General features: G+C 41.5%; 1 protein-coding gene across 2 annotated transcripts in view; it reads left to right on the top strand.

Moving 5' to 3' along the window:
- The window catches only part of LOC139558017 (zinc finger protein 385A-like), a 143,898-nt gene that overhangs the window by 60,806 nt on the left and 58,092 nt on the right, over positions 1–25,000 (top strand). For both annotated transcript variants that reach the window (XM_071373394.1, XM_071373396.1), the window contains exon 2: positions 12,704–12,852. In XM_071373394.1, coding sequence (XP_071229495.1) covers positions 12,704–12,852 — 149 coding nt within the window. The remainder of the gene's footprint in view (positions 1–12,703; positions 12,853–25,000) is intronic.

Raw genomic sequence — 25,000 nt, 5'->3', positions numbered from 1 at the left:
CGACATCCAAATGGTTGCTCCCGCCCTCTCATCTCTTGCTCTCTCTCTCTGTCCCACACACACACCCGTTTCTGTGACATACACACACATCCTGACAGTGTGATTTACTATGTGCATTAGCCTCCAAAGGTAGCTTTAATTTAATGGCGTAATTATACACTGGGGGCAGGAAGCAGACACACTCTGATTTACACACACTAGCTGTGGTGTTGTGTGTGTGTGTGTGTGTGTGTGTGTGTGTGTGTGTGTGTGTGTGTGTGTGTGTGTGTGTGTGTGTGTGTGTGTGTGTGTGTGTGTGTGTGTGTGTGTGTGTGTGTGTGTGTGTGTGTCCACGTCTCTCTCTGTTTGTCTGTCTCTCTTTCTCCCTCTCTCTCTCTCTCTCTGAGACTGGGAATAGGAAGTCTCTTTAGTCCGACTGTCCCCTGTTCTCTGTCCCCCCAGAACACTGTACTTCCTATTGTGTAGACTAGGGCTGTTGTGTAGACTAGGGCTATTGTGTAGACTAGGGCTGTGGCTGTCAAGCAAATAACTGTCGGTCTCACGGTAATTCACCGTTAATTAATATAAACACATTTAGCATCTCCTGGCTTCCACAAGCCATTGATGCTGACCTTTGGAACATCTACATTTTAAAAAGTCTAATAAATCCATGTTATATAGCCTACACCATCACAATAATCCATGCTTTATTTTAGACAGGTCTAAAGAAACATGATATGAAGAAAATGTAGTTTATTTCAGAATAGCTTACTCTGAGTTGTCCTTATGTTAGGTCCTGATCTGGCTATGCCAAATGGCTGTGGGCTACACTAGTTCATTTAGCAGACAAGATTTGCTTAGAATTCCGTGGCATTATTTTATATTATGAAGAATCCAATTGAACAAAGCTGAATAAAATATAAATATTTTCTCCAAACGATTTGAGGGAGTGCACACATGCAGATATTCTGTGTTGAGCGGTTAACAAAGAAATAGGTACTCCTATATGCTCAATTTACAGTTATTGATGTAACTTTAGTTGTTCTACAAACATTGGCCTGTATGTTTTGATTTGTAACATTGTAAGGCTGCATCATGAGACTAATGATGATTTGAAAAATGTCGCTTGAAAGGCATGATCTCTGCTTTGTTTTCTGCGCAGGCTGTAGACACTACATCAGTTACTCATTCACAATTTGACAAGCACCTGATAATGCCTCAAATTTCACGGAGGCATCCCCTTTGTGTGGCCGTAATGCACTCTAAAAAAATCAATGCCTTCTGCAGCCAGGGGCCATTGTGTCCTTCACCCTGAGTGCTGTGCTCTCCGAATCACCTCTCACTCAAACAGCTCTCCATCACCTGACCGGGTCTTTCTCACAGGCTACAAGTGGAGATAGACACATCAGGGACGCAACTGAGCGCGTCCTTATACAATTCCGAGGTGCATATTGAAGATATTGGAAGAACTGTCCACATTTACTTTTTGTCAGCCAACAAGATAAGTAGGCCTAATGAACAGCAAAACCACTAGCCTATGTCAATCTACTATCCCCCATAGTACAAATGTTGACCTATTCTATTCTGTGCAAGAAATAAATATTACAAACATAGTCTGGGACACTAGCATCTAAAAACCTTTTTTACGCAGTGTGGCTGACGTAACAGACCAGAACGTTTACCTTGATAAACTATTAGGCTATTTCTTCACATTATAAGCGCAGCAATGCTCACATGGTAGTATGCTGTAAGTGTGAATGTTCCATTAGCGGAAAACACCATTATCAAAAGTGACCACAAATGCAATTATGCATGAAATACTTTTATTTTTTATTTTTTGGGGGTGGATCAGCTTAATATGCGGAAAGAATGTTGCTTCCATCAATGTAATTGTCTGCATCATTTCCAATCCCCCATATATTTTTGGGGTAAATATATCCATATACATACACGCATGCATACATATACACATATATACATACCTATATAGATATACATACTTTTTTTTTGAATATACCTTTATTATTCCCCGCAAACCCTACCACCCTTCCCCCAATTGGAGTAAACTAATAAGCAACACTTAGGCTTCTACCTTCAGTTTACACATCTTATACACATTTTACAGACACAATCTATTTTACAATAGTTATATGTTATTTGTTCTTAGTCCTTCCTCTATTTCTGATGTCCATCCAGTTTGATTTCTATTTGTAACTGTGCAATTTCACAAGAGTTCTGAATCTATATACATTTTACAGACCCCGTATGTTTTACATTGGTTATCTTGTTATTAGTCCCACCCTTCAGCTCCATTCAACCCCTCCCATCTATCTCTCAACTTCATCCATTTTGGATTTATATTTGCCATATCTTTTTCAACTGTGCTGTGATGCTTCACAAAAGTACTGAGCCTTTCTATTCTCATAGCTTTTACAGATTATACATTTAAAATATATATTTTTGCTAAAATAAATCTTATATTATTTATTTATTATTATTTTTTTTTATTTTTTATTTTTCATTTTTTTATTTTATTTTTTTTTTGTTTTTTTTGGGGGGGGTGGATCAGCTTAATATTGCGGAAAGAATGTTGTTTCCAATGTAATTGTCTGCATCATTTCCAATCCCCCATATTTTTTGGGGTAAATATATATATCCATTCACGTATGCATACATATACACATATATACATACACATACCTACATAGACATACATACTTTTTTTTAAAGAGTATACCTTTATTATTATTCCCTGCAAACCCTACCACCGATCCCCCAATTGGAGTAAACTGATAAACATTTCTGTTTTTACCTTCAATTTATACATCTTATACACATTTACAGACACAGTCTACTTTATAATAGTTCTCTCTTGTTTGTTCTTAGTCCTTCCTCTATTTCTGTTGTCCATCCAGTTTGATTTCCACTTGTAACTGTGCTATTTCACAATAGCTCCGCACCTATACACATTTCACAGATCCCGTATGCCCTACATTGTTTATCTTGTTATTAGTCCCACCCTTCAGCTCCACTCAACCTTTCCCATCTATCTTCCAACATCATCCATTTCGGATTTTTATTTGCCATATATTTTTCAGCTGTGCTGTGATGCTTCACAAAAGATTTGAATCTTCCTATTCTCATAGCTTCCACGGATTGTAAATAAAAAATAAACATTTTTGCTAAAATAATTATTATATTATTGATTGATTGACTATGGCTTTTCAAATCCCCCAGTATTGCTATCTGTAGCGTTAGTTCTACGCAAATGTTGCAATTCTTCAAACATTCCTGGACCTGTGACCAAAAACGAGCTACATGCGGACAATACCAAAATAAATGGTCTAATGACTCTGCCTCCTCACAGCAGAATCTACAGAGCTGAGAAGATTGTATCCCCCATATATATAACATTCTATTAGTTGCAAGAATTTTGTATAGTAATTTAAATAGAAAAATGGTGTAATGCTGTTATTATAAAGGTGCATTTTTATGGTGGAAATTATCTTCCCCAATCTAGAAACTCACGCGCTGCTTATATATGCCAGTTAGGCTCTACACGCCTTGTCAAGCGGATTAATGTGCTTCATTTAAAAAAGTTATTTGGCCACTTTAGCTGTGATACAAACCTTATTAAAACATATAGGCCTATGGGCTAGACTACATGAGGTGTGATACTGACCTTATTAAAACATATAGGCCTATGGGCTAGACTACATGAGGTGTGATACTAACCTTATTAAAACATATAGGCCTATGGGCTAGGCTACATGAGGTGTGATGCTGACCTTATTAAAACATAGAGGCCTATGGGCTGGACTACATGAGGTGTGATAATGACCTTATTAAAACATATAGGCCTATGGGCTAGACTACATGAGGTGTGATGCTGACCTTATTAAAACATATAGGCCTATGGGCTAGACTACATGAGGTGTGATACTGACCTTATTAAAACATATAGGCCTATGGGCTAGGCTACATGAGGTGTGATACTGACCTTATTAAAACATATAGGCCTATGGGCTAGGCTACATGAGGTGTGATTTTGACCTTATTATTTACATTTACATTTACATTTACATTTAAGTCATTTAGCAGACGCTCTTATCCAGAGCGACTTACAAATTGGTGCATTCACCTTATGATATCCAGTGGAACAACCACTTTACAATAGTGCATCTAACTCTTTTAAGGGGGGGGGGTTAGAAGGATTACTTTATCCTATCCTAGGTATTCCTTAAAGAGGTGGGGTTTCAGGTGTCTCCGGAAGGTGGTGATTGACTCCGCTGACCTGGCGTCGTGAGGGAGTTTGTTCCACCATTGGGGTGCCAGAGCAGCGAACAGTTTTGACTGGGCTGAGCGGGAACTGTACTTCCTCAGAGGTAGGGAGGCGAGCAGGCCAGAGGTGGATGAACGCAGTGCCCTTGTTTGGGTGTAGGGCCTGATCAGAGCCTGAAGGTACGGAGGTGCCGTTCCCCTCACAGCTCCGTAGGCAAGCACCATGGTCTTGTAGTGGATGCGAGCTTCAACTGGAAGCCAGTGAAGAGAGCGGAGGAGCGGGGTGACGTGAGAGAACTTGGGAAAGTTGAACACCAGACGGGCTGCGGCGTTCTGGATGAGTTGTAGGGGTTTAATGGCACAGGCAGGGAGCCCAGCCAACAGCGAGTTGCAGTAATCCAGACGGGAGATGACAAGTGCCTGGATTAGGACCTGCGCCGCTTCCTGCGTGAGGCAGGGTCGTACTCTGCGAATGTTGTAGAGCATGAACCTACAGGAACGGGTCACCGCCTTGATGTTAGTTGAGAACGACAGGGTGTTGTCCAGGATCACGCCAAGGTTCTTAGCACTCTGGGAGGAGGACACAATGGAGTTGTCAACCGTGATGGCGAGATCATGGAACGGGCAGTCCTTCCCCGGGAGGAAGAGCAGCTCCGTCTTGCCGAGGTTCAGCTTGAGGTGGTGATCCGTCATCCACACTGATATGTCTGCCAGACATGCAGAGATGCGATTCACCACCTGGTTATCAGAGGGGGGAAAGACTACATTCTATTATTTATTCTATTATTTATATATTATTTCTAGACTACATGAGGTGTGATACTGACCATATTAAAACATATAGGCCTATGGGCTAGGCTACATGAGGTGTGATACTGACCTTATTAAAACATATAGGCCTATGGGCTAGGCTATATGAGGTGTGTGACTATGATTTGAAAAAGTCCCCCCAAAAAAGGCATTGCTTCTTATGCTGGGCATCACTCACAAGTGATAATATATAATTCCCAAGTGATAGGCTAATATTGTCACCCATCAGACTATTCTTGATTTAATCTTGTCTTTACATATACTAAATAATATATGTGTGACATTTGTTTCGATTTACATTGGACCATTATCAAATCAAATCAAAATCAAATCAAATTCTATTTGTCACATACACATGGTTAGCAGATGTTAATGCGAGTGTAGCGAAATGCTTGTGCTTGTATCGAAACATGGGCAGCGGGAAAAAATACATGTCATCTATGCACTTAAATAGTGAATGGAGGATGCTTTTCCCCATGGTTTATTGTCATGCCAGCCAGGTAGGCTATACCCTTGTTGTAAAGAGAAGCAATGTGCTTAATATTAGGATAGAGAAATAAATATAGTAGGCCTAGCCTATAGAAAGCTAATGAAATCCTCTTCTTTTTATTAGTGGCCATCACTCTGTTTTCTCACACAATTCCATAGCCTATAGAAATGTTGCACAACATGAGCTCATAGGCTCTCATTAAGTTTTTGATATTCGATTTTCATTGATGTCAGAGTGATTAGCGACAATAGAGTGCTGGGTTCCAGGCAGTTAGTAAGTTTGGTAGGCTACTAATGACCAGCATCAGAGCTTGGAGAAGCCTAATTGCCGTGGAATTTGACTGCCTTCATCACTGGTGATGGCTGGTATGGTGGTAATACGGTCACCGCAACAGCACTAGCATAGACACTATTCCCTCAACAAGCTCTCATAGTCTCACTTCAGAAATTGATGTTTGTCCATAAACTTAACATTTCTAAGGTTAAGTTTAGGCATTCATTCTGGCATTCATTACAAACAACTCTGTTGTTGTGCTCACTGAGAGACTCAGTGAAGAGGATGATTATGGGAGCACCAGCAGTGTCTACAACCAGAGAGAGACTGATTGTGTCTCTAACACCAGTAACTCATGGAGAAAACTCTGTCTGAATGTGAGTGCTTGAGTGATTTGAAGTGTGTGTGCGTGTGCACGCAGGTGTGTGTTTGTTGTGTTCTGTGTGTGTGTTAGAGAACAGCCACGCATGCCTAATGGGAGGCAATGAGGCAGGCCTCAGCAGCTCAGCCCTAGGGTTTACAGATGCACCGAGGGCCCAGGTGGACACGGAGCAAAGAGCAGAGGCAAGCAGCAGCTGGGCTTTGGCTGAGACAGCACATTCCCAAAGTCTCACAGTCCTTTTCAAATGAGCCCCAACTCTCTCTCACTTTTACACTAATCTCTCACTCTCTCTTTCTTTCTCTTTGGCACTTTCTCTCACTTAATTAAATTCAATTTAAAGGCTTTACTGGCATGGGAAACATATGTTTACATTGCCAAAGCATGTAAAATTGATAATAAACAAAACTGAAATGAACAATGAAAAAATTAACAGTGAACATTACATTACACTCAGTGTTCACATAGCCTGTCTTCTCTTGAGAGCCAGGTCTACCTCTATCAATAGCAAGGCTATGCTCACTGAGTCTGTACAGAGTCAAATCTTTCCTTAAGTTTGGGTCAGTCACAGTGGTCAGGTATTCTGCCACGGTGTACTCTCTGTTTAGGGCAAAATAGCATTCTAGTTTGCTCTGTTTTTTGGTTAATTCTTTCCAATGTGTCAAGAAATTATCATTTTGTTTTCTCATGTTTTGGTTGGGTCAAATTGTGTTACTGTCCTGGGGCTCTGTGGGGTGTGTTTGTGTTTGTGAACAGAGCCCCACGACCAGCTTGCTTAGGGGACTCTTCTCCAGGTTCATCTCTCTGTAGGTGATGGCTTTGTTATGGAAGGTTTGGGAATTGCTTCGTTTTAGGAGGTTGTAGAATTTAACGGCTCTTTTCTGTATTTTGATGCCTAGCTTGTATCGGCCTATTACTGCTCTGCATGCATTATTTGGTGTTTTACACTGAGGATATTTTTTGCAGAATTCTGCATGTAGAGTCTCAATTTGGTGTTTTTCCCATTTTGTGAATTTTTGGTAGGTGAGCAGACCCCAGACCTCACAACCATAAAGGGCAATGGGTTCTTTAAATAACTGATTCAAGTATTTTTAGCCAGATCCTAATTGGTAGGTCGAATTTTATGTTCCTTTAGATGGCATCGAAAGCCCTTCTTGCCTTGTCACTCAGATCATTCACAGCTTTGTGGAAGTTACCTGTGGCTCTGAGGTATATATCGTTTTTTTGTGTGCTCTAGGGCAACCGTGTCTAGATGGAATTTGTATTTGTGGTCCTGGCAACTGGACCTTTTTTGGAACACAATTATTTTTGTCTTACTAAGATGTTCCACTTCCGTTCAAAAGTTTGGGGACACTTAGAAATGTCCTTGTTTTTTAAAGAAAATTAAATGTTTTGTCCATTAAAATAACATCAAATTGATCAGAAATACAGTGTAGACGTTAATGTTGTAAATTACTATTGTAACTAGAAATGGCAGATTTTTTGGTGGAATATCTACATAGGCGTACAGAGGCCCATTATCAGCCACCATCACTCCTGTGTTCCAATGGCACGTTGTGTTAGTTAATCCAAGTTTATCATTTTAAAAGGCTAATTGATCATTAGAAAACACTTTTGCAATTATGTTGCCCAGCTGAAAACTGTGCTAACATTTGTGGGTTCGATTACATTTGTGGGTTCAATTACAGGCTCAAAATTGCCAGAAACAAAAAACGTTCTTCTGAAACTCGTCAGTCTATTCTTGTTCTGAGAAATAAAGGCTATTCCATGTGAGAAATTGCCAAGAAACGGAATATCTCATACAATGCTGTGTCCTATGCCCCTCACAGAACAGCGCAAACTGACCAGAAAAGAAAGAGAAGTGGGAGGCCCCGGTGCACAACTGAGCACGAGGACAAGTACATTAGAGTGTCTAGTTTGCGAAACAGATGCCTCACAAGTCCTCAACTGGCAGCTTCTTTAAATAGTACCCGCAAAACACCAGTCTCAACGTCAACAGTGAAGCGGCGACTCCGGAATGATGGTTATCAGAAAAAAAGAAAACACAATTGTGCCGTCTGGTTTGCTTAATATAAGTGATTTTAAATATTTTGATGAATTTCAGCTGCATTGGAAGAGCAGCCCAAAGTGGCCTCTGTCTGTTTAGGGGAATGTGATGTGACGGATGTTAAGCCCAGGCTTCTCAGCAGCAGCTGTCTCCCAGTCAGAGAACAGGGTTAGAGAGAGGGGAGGGAGAGAAAGTTGCAGAGAGAGAGAGTTAATGGCATGTACTAGATAGGCTCTGCTCACACTTACTGGTCTGACTAACAACATTGAACACTTTATGGAACACAAAGCCTTCATTATTTCATCCTGGAATATCCAAGGCCTGAGGTCATCTGTCTTTGGCCTAAAGAGCAGGAACCTGGACTTCACCAAAGAAATTAGAAACACAGACATTGTCATCCTACAAGAAACATGGTATAGATGAGACGGACCCACTGGTTGCCCTCTAGGTTACAGAGAGCTGATAGTCCCATCCACCAAACTACCCAGTGTGAAACAGGGAAGGGACTCCGAGGGTATGCTAATTTGGTATAGAGCAGACCTAACTCACTCTATTAAATTAATCAAATCTGGAAAATTTTACATTTGGCTAATTCTAAAGGAAATTATATCAACAGAAAAAAATGTCCTCCTGTGTGCCACCTATATCCCCCCACTAGAATCCCCATACTTTAATGAAGACAGCTTCTCCTCAATCCTGGAGGGGGAAATCAATCATTTCCAGGCCCAGGGACATGTACTAGTCTGTGGCGACCTAAATGCCAGAACTGGACAAGAACCTGACACCCTCAGCACACAGGGGGACAAACACCTACCCGGAGGTGTCAGCATTCCCTCCCCCATATGCCCACCTAGGTACAACTACGACAACATAACCAACAAAAACGTGTCACTACTCCTGCAGCTCTATCACACGCTTGGCATGTACATAGTTAATGGTAGGCTTTGAAGGGACTCCTATGGTAGGTACACCTATAGCTCATCTCTTGACAGTAGTATTGTATACTACTTTATCACTGACCTCAACCCAGAGTCTCTCAGAGCGTTCACAGTCTGACACACATATCAGATCACAGCAAAATCACAGTCTACTTGAACAGAGCAATACTCAGTCATGAGGCATCAAAGCCAAAGGAACTCAACAATATTAAGAAATGCTATAGATGGAAGGAATATAGTTTGGAAACCTAACAAAAAACAATTAGGCAACAACAAATTCAAACCTTTTAGACAACTTCCTGGACAAAACGTTCCACTGTAATAGTGAAAGTGTAAACCTGGCAGTAGAAAATCTTAACAGTTTATTTGACCTCTCAGCTTCCCTATCAAATCTAAAAATCTCAAATAGAAAACCGAAGAAAATGAAAAACAATGACAAATGGTTTGATGAAGAATGCAAAAATCGAAAAAGAAATAGAGAAACCTGTCCAACCAAAAACATAGAGACGAGGAAAACCTGAGTCTACGCCTTCACTATGGTGAATCACTAAAACAATACAGAAATACACTACGGAAAAAGAAGGAACAGCATCTCAGAAATCAGCTCAATGTAATTGAAGAATCCATAGACTCTAATCACTTCTGTTAAAATTGGAAAACACTAAACAAACAACAACACAAATAATTATCTATCCAAAATGGAGATGTATGGGTAAACGATTTCTCCAATCTTTCTGGCTCTATAACAAAAAACAAACAGCAAAAACATATACAGTACATGATCAAATACAAATCTTAGAATCAACAATTAAAAACTACCAGAACCCACTGAATTCTCCAATTACCTTGAATGAACTACAGGACAAAATAAAAACACTCCAACCCAAAAAGGTCTGTGGTGTTGATGGCATCCTCAATGAAATGATCAAGAATATAGACAACAAATTCCAAATGGCTATACTTAAACTCTTTAACACCGTCCTTAGCTCTGGCATGTTCCCCAATATTTGGAAACAAGGACTGATCACCCCAATCCACAAAAGTGGAGAGAAATCTGACCACAATAACTACCGTGGGATATGCGTCAACAGCAACCTTGGGAAAATCCTCTGCATTATCATTAACAGGAGACTCGTACATTTCCTCAGTGAAAACAACGTACCTAGCAAATGTCAAATTGGCATTTTACCATATTATCGTACAACAGACCACGTATTCACCCTGCACACTCTAATTGACAAACAAACCAACCAAAAAAAAGGCAAAGTCTTCTCATGCCTTGTTGTTTTCAAAAAAGCCTTTGACTCAATTTGGCATGAGAGTCTGCTATACAAATTTATGGAAAGTGATGTTGGGGGGAAAACATACGACATTATAAAATCCATGTACACAAACAAGTGTGTGGTTAAAATAGGCAAAAAATGCACACATTTCTTCCCTTAGGGCCGTGGGGTGAGACAGGGATGCAGCTTAAGCCCCACCCTCTTCAACATATATATCAACGAATTGGCGAGGACACTAGAACAGTCTGCAGCACCCGGTCTCACCCTACTAGAATCTAAAGTCAAATGTCTACTGTTTGCTGATGATCTGGTGCTTCTGTCCCCAACCAAGGAGGGCCTACAGCAGAACCTAGATATTCTGCACAGATTCTGCCAGACCTGGGCCCTGACAGTAAATCTCAGTAAGACTAGTAATGGTGTTCCAAAAAGGTTCAGTCGCCAGGATCACAAATACAAATGTCATCTAGACACCATTGCCATAGAGCACACAAAAAACGACATATACCTTGGTCTAAACATCTGAGCCACAGGTAATGCCCACAAAGCTGTGAATGATCTGAGAGACAAGGCAAGAAGGGCATTCTATGCTATCAAAAAGAACATAACATTTGACATACCAATTAGGAATTGGCTAAAATTACTTGTAACATTTATAGAACTCATTGCCATTTATGATTGTTAGGTCTGGGGACCGGTCACCAACCAAGAACTCACAAAATGGGACAAACACCAAATTGAGACTCTGCATGCAGAATTCCGCAAAAACGTCCTCCGTGTACAATGCAGAACACCGAAGAATGCATGCAGAGCAGAATTAGGCCGATACCCGCTAATTATCAAAATCCAGAAAAGAGACATTAAATTCTACAACCACCTAAAATGAAGCGATTCCCAAACCTTCTATAACAAAGCCATCACCTACAGAGAGATGAACCTGGAGAAGTGTCCCCTAAGCAAGCTGGTCCTGGGGCTCTGTTCACAAACAGACCCCACAGAGCGCCAGGACAGCAAGACAATTAGACCCAACCAAATCATGAGAAAACAAAAAGATAATTTCTTGACACATCGGAAATAATTAACCAAAAAACAGAGCAAACTAGAATGCTATTTGGTCCTAGACGGGAGAGTACACAGTGGCAGAATACCTGACCAGTGTGACTGACCCAAACTTAAGAAAAGCTTTGACTATGTACAGACTCAGTGAGCATAGCCTTGCTATTGAGAAAGGCCGCCGTAGGCAGACCTGGCTCTCAAGACAAGACAGGCTATGTGCACACTCCGTACCAAATGAGGTAGAAACTGAGCTGCACTTCTTAACCTCCTGCCCACTGTATGACCATATTAGAGACACATATTTCCCTCAGATTACACAGATCCACAGAGAATTCGAAAACAAACCAGATTTTCATAAACTCCCATATCTTTTGGGTGAAATACCACAGTGTGCATCACAGCAGCAAGATGTGTGACCTGTTGCCACAAGAAAAGGTCAACCAGTGAAGAGCAAACACCATTGTAAATACAACCCATATTTATGCTTATTTATTTACCCATTTGTACATCGTTACAACACTGCATATATACATAATATGACATTTGTAATGTCTTTATTATTTTGGAAATTCTGTGAGTGTAATGTTTACTGTTAATTTTTATTGTTTATTTCACTTTTGTATATTATCTACTTCACTTGCTTTGGCAATCTTAACATATGTTTCCCATGCCAATGAAGCCCATTGAATTGAATTGAACTGAGAGGCAGAGAAAGAGAGAGAGATAGGCAGAGAAGGGTGTAGACAGATTAAGAGAGGTGCAGAGAGAGAGAGAGTGGCAGAGAGAGAGATAGATAGGAACAATGATGTAGACAGAAGATGTTTCATAACCACTGCCTGACACTGGCAGCCCCTTCAAATGAAACACTGACTTGTCCTCACAAGATATGCTGGCTTCGTTTCTCTCCCCACTTTTTCCACTGGAAAGGTTTTAGAGGACAATCCCTAATGTGACATGTGACTGTTATCCACAAATGTGTGCCTGTGTGTTTCCCCTTATTCTATCATAGTGAGTGAGTTATTATAGCCCACTATTTTCTTTGCTGCAGTTGATGGAGATTCTCGTCATGTTTGGGAGAATGAATCCCAGGACACTTTCAAGGACATACAAGAGCCTACTGCCTGTACTATTCAGTGTGTGTATTTTGACAATGTCCCTCCCTCTCTGTAGGAGGTATAAACCGTGCAGGGGCGGTGCCTGCGTTCCTGCGGACCCCCACCATGATCCAGCCACACCTGGATATGAAGCCTTTCCTGCAGTTCCCCATGGACACAGCTCCACTACAACACAGCATGGGCCTGTTTCACAACTTCAACACTGTGAGTACTGTATACAACATTGTGAGTACACACACACACACACAATACATACTCAACACACGAGCACAGCATACACATACAAACACACACCCAACAGATACTAACACAGAATATGCAGATACACATGCACACACACACACACACACACACACACACACACACACACACACACACACACACACACACACACACACACACACACACACACACACACACACACACACACACACACACACACAGACACTCAAAAGACAACATGTACACATGGATGTAAACTCCAAATAACTTCACAGATCTTCATTGTAAAGGGTTTAAACACTGTTTCCCATGCTTGTTCAATGAACCATAAACAATTACAGGTTTTTCCAACTGCTTACACATGTTTTCAAAACTGTCTCCTTTTTTCAAAACTCTACACACAATTCCCAAAACTGCACACACAAAATGCAAAATGCCTCACATCTCCTTCAAAATGTAACACTGCATTCAAAATGCCATAAACACATGTCAGAATGAAGCATTTGCATCAAATGGCAAACACTGCTTTCATAATAGTACATTTTTGGATATACCATGTAAACACTGTTGTTCTAAATCTAAAGCTCTTTGGTCTTTCATAGGCTTATATCTACATTTCAATACAATGTTCTACAGTGAAAGTAATCTGCTGAGAGGGGTAACAAGTACACTGTAAACACCAATGCAATGTAGAAACAGAAAATATTTATTAGGCCAAACATTACTGTTGTATACAGTAGCATGCAACAAAACCATAAACATATGTAAACCAAAAGTATATTCTTTAGAATACAGTAAAGAACACAATTGTGTGTGTGGGGTCCCGGGGGGGCAGTCCAGGAATTGGTAGGGGGGGGGGGGGGCAGTCACCAGTGCTAAGCTACGCTTCATCTCTTCTCCGGCCTGGGTCTGGCCACAATACTTCGTCCACATCACAAGATACGTTTTCTCTTGCCAAACATCGAGGGAAGTATCTCCTAGCATGGCGTATCCAACCTTGGACAGAGGCAACCTCTATGTCCCCACATGCGTCCTCCATTGCCTGGAGAAGCGGCATGCGGGCATAGGGTTGGCGATCATACACTTTCCAGCGCCAGGCTGAGAAGAATTCCTCTATGGGATTTAGAAAAGGTGAATATGGGGGTAGGTACAAGACTACAAATTGTGGATGGGTGGCAAACCAGTTTTGGACCAGAACAGCCCGGTGAAAACTAACATTGTCCCATAAAACCACAAATCTAGCAGGCTCCTGCATCCAGAAAAGTGAGCATATGGCCGGTGTTGTAACAGTGTGGCATTGTGATGGAGGACCCCGTTTTGAGTGATGGCAGCACACACAGTTATATTACCCCCACGCTGTCCAGAGACATTGGTAATTGCCCTCTGTCCTATTACATTTCTTCCGCAGCGCCTGGTTTTGGTGAGGTTGAAGCCAACCTCATCCACATAAATAAATTCAAATGGCACCTTGTAAAGTTGTTTCATCGTCACTCGGTGCCGTTGGAGGATGTGTTGTATGGTCGACAGGCTTACAGCATTGATGTTGTTAAATATGGTGTCATTATTCAAGATATGCTCTCTTATCTCTCGAATCCTAATTGCATTGTTGGCCAAAACCATATTTATAATTGCAGTCTCTTGTACATCTGTAAACAAGCGTCCTCGTCCTCCATGATGTCTTTGCCTTTCCACTCTGTACAGAATTCAAACACAGTATGTGTTCAGCATAGGAACTGTAAACAATGTACAAAAAACATGTAGTACAGCATGATAACCAACCTCATTCATTCAATGCAGTGCAGTAAATGGATGGCTTAGAGCTACAAATGTTTATGCAATACTATGCAGTCATACGTATTTTACAGTACATTACTGTAATGCTAAAATAGTCATTAGATAGTTGCATACCTGTTCTCATTTCTGAAGGTTCGAATTATGGACGCCACTGTAAATCGACTCAAGTTGGGCTGGACTCTCAGTCCAGCCTCTCTCATGGTCAAACCATGGTTGATCACATGATCAACAAGTGTTGCCCTAATCTCATCAGAGATGGCTCTCCTTCCTTCTCTTCTTTGCCCTCGTCATCTTCTTCCTCTTCCTCTCCCTCCTACTCCTCTCTGTCCATTGTTGGCATCCATTGTTGAAAACAGGTATTCTGACCTTTGACCTATTTATAGGCCTATACTACAGTAAAGCAGTGATTGGTTAGTGATCAGTTAAGCTATTCGTTTTTGCACATGTGAGGAGTGTGTGTGTGACCTGGTGAATAAGTGTAGCATTTTGATTGGTTGTGTTTGGAAAAGGAAAGCAAGTCACTTCCTGTTAAATGTTTGTGTTTTAGGTAGAGAATTGTGTGTAGTGTTTTGAAAAAAGTGTTTTATGCAATTGACAACTGAGTCAAAGGCTGAGAAATAACTTATGGTTTTGGATATTAGGTGTGTAGTTTTGCACTTTGAGTGAGAGGTTTCAAAAATCGTGTGACATGAAAAGATTTTGTGTGTAAGCAGTTTAACAGTTTACAGACGGTAGGCAATTACAGTTTTTCTCAATTGCTAAAACACAATTTCTGAAACCTTGCTCCATTTCCTGAAAACATTAAACACAAAACCTCATCTTCAAGCACTATTTACATAACCTCTGACTCCTCTCGCAAAATGAAACATTCGCTTCAAAACAGTTTTACCTGTGTTCAAAATCAAACACTGCTCTCAAATCATAAACAAAGTGATCAAAATGATATACACTCTCAAGCAGTCAGTAAACAATACACCGAAAAATAGAAAACACATTGTTCAAAACATACAATTCTCAGGGAGAAGTACATTTATCTAAAAAAATATTCATATTTTTCCGTCATTGTCTTTTGATGAACGAAAACATGTTTTATCATAGTAGCTCAAAATTGATCAGAAATTACTACTCTGCTTTGCTCTTCGCAATTTTGTTTTTTGTTCTTCCTCCTCCTTGTACCCCTATTTTTACAGTACTGTACCCTGCATCTCACAAACTTGTCCTTTGTCTCTGTGATACTGTAATTCTTGTTCTTTGTTGATATGAACCTGCAACCAGTCAAAATCTATTGAGCAGTCAGTACTGTTAATAAATGGAAAGCACAATGTTCAGGGCCATACAATTTGTCCATTGTACAGTATACAGCCTACAATGCACTGTACTACAGTATACAATACTAAAAGGGACACAAATCAAAGGAGTAAACATGTGATCAATGTGCTTCTTCTTGTCTTTGGGCTGGGTCAGGCCAGAGCACTTCCTCAACATCACAAGCAATATTGTCCCTCCTGAGGCAACGGGGGAAGAAGCCTCATGTGTGCCGTATCCAGCCCTGACATGATTCCTCACCTATATCACCACAGGCTAAATCCATGGCTTGCAGCAGATTTACTCTGGTGTAGGGTTGTCTATCATACACTTTCCATCTCCAAGAGGAGAAAAACTCCTCAATCGGATTCAGGAAAGGCGAGTATGGAGGGAGGTACAAGTTCATAAACTGCCCATTGATGTTAAACCATTCCCTTACCTGAGCAGCTCGGTGGAAACTGACATTGTCCCACACTATCACATAGGTGGGAATGGGATTCTCATTTAGCTCTTGACCCTGCTGCTCTTGAACCTGCTGCTCAAATAAAATATATTTTAGATTGGCAATAAATCTTAGAAGGTGCTGGGTGTTATATGGCCCAAGTGTAACATGGTGATGTAGAACACCATGGTTGCTGATAGCAGCACAGATTGTGACATTGCCACCTCATTGACCAGGGACTTCAACAATGGCCCGCTGTCCAATCATGTTTCGGCCTCTCCTTTTCCCCTTTGTTAGATTGAAGCCTGCGTCATCGACAAAGATGAACTCATGAGGTCTGTCCAAGGATTCCAAGTCAAATATTGTCTGTGTAGAAATACAATATACTGTATGTAGGATTTTGTAAGTCGTACAGAGACAGTGCTATACTGTAGAGTACAATTAGGCTTCTGATTCACATACATTGTATGTACTGAAGAGTAATGTCATTCACATAGTATGTGTTAGTACTGTAGACAATCTGGATTACAGTAAATGTTTCTGAATGTACACTTACTTGCACATACTGAGCTCACAGTTCTTTCACCCTTGGTGAGTTGCGCTCAAAAGGTACTCTATATACTTGTTTCATTCGCATCCTGTTACGATGGAGGACACGGTCAATTGTGGAAATGCTCACACTGTCGATTCCCTGGAAGTGTGTGTTGTCTTTTATCACTCGTTCCTGGAATTCTGAGTCTGAGTTGAAGGACCATGCCAACTATAATGGCCTCTTGCTCCCGAGTGAATATAGCTGTCCTTCCACCTGCATGTGGCAGCCTTGCAATTCTACAAAAAGTAGTTGTGCAGTTACAAAACATATTCATGCAGTACAATACATACAGTGATTAACTTTACAAATGTCTATTGAAACAGCTGCATATAGTGTAGTACAGTAAATTTGCAATTACAAAAATACAGTAGTATACTGTACCTGTTCTCTGAATGTCCTTACTATGGTGGATACAGAAAATCGGCTCAAATTGGGTTGTCCTGCTTCCCTCATTGTCAGTCCATGGACAAGAACATGGTCTATAACTGTTGCTCGAATTTCATCAGATATTTCCACTCTTTGTCTTCCTCTTCCCCTTCGTCCTCCTCTTCCTCTTTCTTGCCCTCCTCCTCCACTTCATCGCCCACCTCGCATACGCACTCGTCCTCGTCCTCTCACATTGTTTCTTCTATCCATTCTCAGACTTTCTCCTTCCCACCTTCAACAACCTGTTTGCTCTCTGAACTGGCTTATAATGGTTGTGTCGCATCATTTGAAACAGGTGAAATCAATTTTGAGTGGTTGTGTTCAATCAATGACATGTGTTCTCTATTTGTATTTGATTGTTGCCAGTTGTGTTTACCAGTATGGATGACACGTGCATTAGAGTGCAGAATGTGTTTTGAGAATGAGAATGTGTTTAGAGTTTTGCTCAAAAGTCTAAGTGAGATCTGCAAATTGTGTTTTACCACGTGAAATGGTTTAAGGTATTGACAACAGACTGCATAATTAGCTAAATGAGTCCAGGCAACTGAGAACTTTGTACAGCCAATGGGTTTTAGTGTTTTAGCAATTGAGAAAAACTGTAAGGTCACAGTTATGAAAACTTAGGGCACTAAAGAGGCCTTTCTACTGACTCTGAAAAACACCAAAAGAAAGATGCCCAGGGTCCCTGCTCATCTGCGTGAACATGCCTTAGACATGCTGCAAGGAGGCATGAGGACTGCAAATGTGGCCAGGGCAATAAATTGCAATGTCCGTACTGTGAGATGCCTAAGACAGCGCTACAGGGAGACAAGACGGACAGGGAGATCATCCTCCCAGTGGCAGACCACGTGTACCAACACCTGCACAGGATAGGTACATCCGAACATCACACCTGCGGGACAGGTACAGGATGGCAACAACAACTGCCCGAGTTACACCAGGAACGCACAATCCTTCCATCAGTGCTCAGACTGTCCGCAATAGTCTGAGAGAGGCTGGACTGAGGGCTTGTAGGCCTGTTGTAAGACAGGTCCTCACCAGACATCACTGGCAACAACGTCACCTATGGGCACAAACCCACCGTCGCTGGACCAGACAGGACTGGCAAAAAGTGCTCTTCACTGACGAGTCGCGGTTTTGTCTCGCCAGGGGTGATAGTCGGAGTCGCGTTTATCGTCGAAGGAATGAGCGTTACACCGAGGCCTGCACTCTGGAGCGGGATCGATTTGGAGGTGGAGGGTCCGTCATGGTCTGGGGCGGTGTGTCACAGCATCATCGGACTGAGCTTGTTGTCATTGCAGGCAATCTCAACGCTGTACGTTACAAGGAAGACATCCTCCTCCCTCATGTGATACCCTTCCTGCAGGCTCATCCTGACACGACCCTCCAGCATGACAATGCCACCAGCCATACTGCTTGTTCTGTGTGTGATTTCCTGCAAGGCAGGAATGTCAGTGTTCTGCCATGGCCAGCGAAGAGCCCGGATCTCAATCCCATTGAACACGTCTGGGACCTGTTGGATCGGAGGGTCAGGGCTAGGGCCATTCCTCCCAGAAATGTACGGGAACTTGCAAGTGCCTTGGTGGAAGAGTGGGGTAACATCTCACAGAAAGAACTGGAAAATCTGGTGAAGTCCATGAGGAGGAGATGCACTGCAGTACTTAATGCAGCTGTTGGCAACACCAGCTACTGACTGTTACTTTTGATTTTGACTCCCCCTTTGTTCAGGGACACATTATTCCATTTATGTTAGTCACATGTCTGTGGAACTTGTTCAGTTTATGTCTCAGTTGTTGAATCTTGTTATGTTCATACAAATATTTACACATGTTGAGTTTGCTGAAAATAAACGCAGTTGACAGTGAGAGTGTAACGATCGTCTGTGGTGGAAGAAGGATCGGACCAAAGCGCAGCGTGGTAAGTGTTCATGTCTTTTTAATAAACAACACTGAACACTGGAACAAAACAATAAACGAAGTGAACAAACGAAACAGTACTGTGTGGTAGACAAACGGAAGACAAACACCCACAAACCAAAAGACAAAACAGGCTACCTAAATATGGTTCCCAATCAGAGAAAATGACAAACACCTGCCTCTGATTGAGAACCATATCAGGCCAAACGACAAACCCAACATAGAAACACAAAACATAGATAACCCACCCAACTCACGCCCTGACCACACTAAAACAAAGAAAACACAAAAGAACTATGGTCAGAACGTGACAGAGAGAACGTTTCTTTTTTTGCTGAGTTTACTATGCTGTAGTTACTGGCTCCCTTGAGATACCCTGTTAACTATCTTTCAAACTAACTGGACTGAAGAGCATCTTCCTTTATAGTCCTGTACTTACACTTCAGCAGACACACACACACACACACACACACACACACACACACACACACACACACACACACACACACACACACACACACACACACACACACACACACACACACACACACACACACACACACACACACACACACACACACACACACACACACACACACACACTGATGACAGTGTGTTCATGTGGGAGGGTTACATATGCATTTGGTGGCAGTGGTGTTGTTTTTATTTGCAGGGTACATGGCTATGAAACAGGATTAGTTTAGAGCTGAGGTTTTTGTTCTCTTAATACACGTTATAGAGCATTTACCAATGAACAATTTGCTTCAATTCAGCCACAAGATTAGGCGATTAGGCCTGCCTCGCAGTTGGCGTTCCAATTCATCCCAAAGGTGTTCAATGGGGTTGAGGTCAGGGCTCAGTCAAGTTCTTCCACGGCGATCTCAACAAACCTTTTCTGTATGGACCTAACTTTGTGCACGGGGGCATTGTCATGCTGAAACAGGAATGGGCCTTCCCCAAACTTTTGCCACAAAGTTGGAATTACAGAATCGTCTAGAATGTCATTCTATGCTGTAGCTTTGAGATATCCCTTCACTGGAACTAAGGGGCCTAGCCCGAACCACGAATTACAGCCCCAGACCATTATTCTGCCTCCACCAAACTTTACAGTTGGCACTATGCATTGGGCCAGGTAGCATTTTCCTGGCATCGCCTAACACAGATTCATCCGCCGGACTACCAGATGGTGAAACGTGATTCATTACGCCAGAGAACGCGTTTCCATTGCTCCAGAATCAAATGGCAGTGAGCTTTACACCACTCCAGTCAACGCTTGGCATTGCGCATGGTGATCTTAGGCTTATTTGCGACTGTTCGGCCATGGAAACCCATTTCATGAAGCTCCCGACGAACAGTTCTTGTGCTAACGTTGCTTTCAGAGACAGTTTGGAACTCGGTAGTGAGTGTTGTAACCGAGGACAGACAATTTTTACGCACTACGCACTTCAGCATTCGACGGTCCTGTTCTGTGAACTTGTGTGGCCTACCACTTCGCGGTTGAGCCGTTGTTGCTCCTAGACGTTTCTACTTCACAATAACAGAACTTAGAGTTGACCGGAGCAGTTCTAGCAGGGCAGAAATTTGACAAACTGACTTGTTGGAAAGGTGACATTCTATCCTAGGTTGCATCTCCACAGGCAGCCCAATTCTGATATTTTTTTCCACTAATTGGTCTTTTGACCAATCACAATATATTTTTCAAAGCTGATCTGATTAGTCAAAAGAATTGGGCTGCCTGTGCATCTGTGTCCTCAGGCCAGACCTGGGTTCAAATACTACTTGAAATCTTTAAATTAGTATCTGCTTTACCTTTAGCCTGCGTGGAGTGCCAGGTGGGCAGGGTATACACTTCTGGGATTATTCTATTGGTTCCAATTCGCCAGACAAACTCAATCAAGCTCAGCTAAAGCATTTGAAAGAGAAGGTATACTTTTCCAACTCCGGGCTGCGAGTTATGGGCTGTCATTTTGATTAGGAGGATATTTTGCATTTCACCACCCTAAGCATATTATTAAACATTGCTGTGCATTGCATTCTCATGATGGCGATTAGGAAATGCATTACAAACAGTACAGTGTGTTCTGTTGTTCAGCAGAATGAATAGAACTGGATTGTTCTATTACAAATACATTGTATTAATAATGATCTAAAAGACTTAACACATCCCATATCGCGGCCCTTATTCATAAAGCTTTTCAGAGTAGGAGTGATCTAGGATCAGCTCCCCCATGTCAATATAATCATATTCATTATGATCTAAAAGGCAAAACTGATCCTGTATCAGCACTCTGAGACTCTTTGTGAATAGACCCTGGCCCCTGGAATTTATGAGAGGTAATAAGGGCCCTCTCACACCAGCTGTTTGTTTGTCAACTCTACCTGTATACTTGGCTCTCCAGCTGGCTCGGGACATACTGTAGCATAGCAACATAGTATAGTGTTGGGACATAGCATAGCAACATAGTATAGTGTCGGGACATAGCATAGCAACATAGTATAGTGTTGGGACATAGCATAGCAACATAATATAGTGTTGGGACATAGAATAGCAACAGTTTTGAGACATAGCATAGCAACATAGTATAGTGTTGGGACATAGCATAGCAACATAGTATAGTGTTGGGACATAGCATAGCAACATACTATAGTGTTGGGACATAGAATAGCAACAGTGTTGGGACATAGCATAGCAACATAGTATAGTGTTGGGACATAGCATAGCATCATAGTATAGTGGTGGGACATACCATAGCAACATACTATAGTGTTGGGACGTAGCATAGCAACATAGTATAGTGGTGGGACGTAGCATAGCAACATAGTATAGTGGTGGGACGTAGCATAGCAACATACTATAGTGTTGGGACGTAGCATAGCAACATAGTATAGTGTTGGGACGTAGCATAGCAACATAGTATAGTGGTGGGACGTAGCATAGCAACATAGTATAGTGGTGGGACGTAGCATAGCAACATAGTATAGTGTTGGAACGTAGCATAGCAACATAGTATAGTGGTGGGACGTAGCATAGCAACATACTGTAGTGTTGGGACGTAGCATAGCAACATAGTATAGTGTTGGGACATAGAATAGCAACATAGCATAGTGTTGGCACATAGAATAGCAACATAGTATAGTGTTGGCACATAGAATAGCAACATAGTATAGTTTTGGGACATAGCATATCAACATAGCATAGTGTTGGCACATAGAATAGCAACATAGTATAGTTTTGGGACGTAGCATAGCAACATAGTATAGTGTTGGCACATAGAATAGCAACATAGTATAGTGGTGGGACGTAGCATAGCAACATACTACAGTGTTGGGACATAGCATAGCAACATAGTATAGTGGTGGGACGTAGCATAGCAACATAGTATAGTGTTGGCACATAGAATAGCAACATAGTATAGTTTTGGGACATAGCATAGCAACATAGATATTTCCATCTCACAGGCCTGGTCAGTTCAGGTTGGCTCCATGCGGCTCAGGACTGTGAAACACCCTGCTTACTCTCAGTTCCCAGTGCTCCTATTTAGCACGGTGGATATCTATATTTTTCCAGTGGGATCTATTGACGCCTGCATACTGTGGGTTGGCACACAGAGTCAAGTAGTTTTAACGGCTGCTGACCAGTAGATGGTGATGTTGCAGAGAGGACATCTTGACCTTACCAACTACATATTAGGGACCATTAAGAAACGGATTACTCTATTGTGTGCACTACAAGACAATGGCGTGCTGAGTGACAGACAGTGACATTGCCGAGGATTGGCTCGGACAGGTAATAAACAGGTATTTTATTTGGAACTGTTGGGAGGGGAGTCTGTGGGGTCTAGAATTTTGGCTAGAAGTTGTTGAACTGTTTTGGTTTTACATTGTGTCTACGGCAGTGCAATACATGTGTTGTTGCTTCTGCCATAGAGGCTTCTAGTTGCATTTGAAAAGGACCGTCTTGGCCTGTACATACATATAGCCCATTATAGCACAACAGTACATATAGCCCATTATAGCACAACAGTACATATAGCCCATTATAGCACAACAGTACATATAGCCCACTATAGCACAACAGTACATATAGCCCACTATAGCACAACAGTACATATAGCCCATTATAGCACAACAGTACATATAGCCCACTATAGCACAACAGTACATATAGCCCATTATAGCACAACAGTACATATAGGCCACTATAGCACAACAGTACATATAGCCCATTATAGCACAACAGTACATATAGCCCATTATAGCACAACAGTACATATAGCCCATTATAGCACAACAGTACATATAGCCCATTATAGCACAACAGTACATATAGCCCATTATAGCACAACAGTACATATAGCCCACTATAGCACAACAGTACATATAGCCCATTATAGCACAACAGTACATATAGCCCATTATAGCACAACAGTACATATAGCCCATTATAGCACAACAGTACATATAGCCCATTATAGCACAACAGTACATATAGCCCATTATAGCACAACAGTACATATAGCCCATTATAGCACAACAGTACATATAGCCCATTATAGCACAACAGTACATATAGCCCATTATAGCACAACAGTACATATAGCCCATTATAGCACAACAGTACATATAGCCCATTATAGCACAACAGTACATATAGCCCATTATAGCACAACAGTACATATAGCCCATTATAGCACAACAGTACATATAGCCCATTATAGCACAACAGTACATATAGCCCACTATAGCACAACAGTACATATAGCCCATTATAGCACAACAGTACATATAGCCCATTATAGCACAACAGTACATATAGCCCACTATAGCACAACAGTACATATAGCCCATTATAGCACAACAGTACATATAGCCCATTATAGCACAACAGTACATATAGCCCATTATAGCACAACAGTACATATAGCCCATTATAGCCCAACAGTACATATAGCCCACTATAGCACAACAGTACATATAGCCCATTATAGCACAACAGTACATATAGCCCATTATAGCACAACAGTACATATAGCCCATTATAGCACAACAGTACATATAGGCCATTATAGCACAACAGTACATATAGCCCACTATAGCACAACAGTACGTATAGCCCACTATAGCACAACAGTACATATAGCCCACTATAGCACAACAGTACATATAGCCCATTATAGCACAACAGTACATATAGCCCATTATAGCACAACAGTACATATAGCCCATTATAGCACAACAGTACATATAGCCCATTATAGCACAACAGTACATATAGCCCATTATAGCACAACAGTACATATAGCCCATTATAGCACAACAGTACATATAGCCCATTATAGCACAACAGTACATATAGCCCATTATAGCACAACAGTACATATAGCCCATTATAGCACAACAGTACATATAGCCCATTATAGCACAACAGTACATATAGCCCATTATAGCACAACAGTACATATAGCCCATTATAGCACAACAGTACATATAGCCCATTATAGCACAACAGTACATATAGCCCATTATAGCACAACAGTACATATAGCCCATTATAGCACAACAGTACATATAGGCCATTATAGCACAACAGTACATATAGCCCACTATAGCACAACAGTACGTATAGCCCACTATAGCACAACAGTACATATAGCC

The sequence above is a fragment of the Salvelinus alpinus genome, chromosome 28 (genome assembly GCF_045679555.1).
Source record: "Salvelinus alpinus chromosome 28, SLU_Salpinus.1, whole genome shotgun sequence".
NCBI lineage: Eukaryota > Metazoa > Chordata > Actinopteri > Salmoniformes > Salmonidae > Salvelinus > Salvelinus alpinus.
Note: the sequence above shows the minus strand (reverse complement) of the source record. Positions and strands in the feature narration are given on the sequence as shown.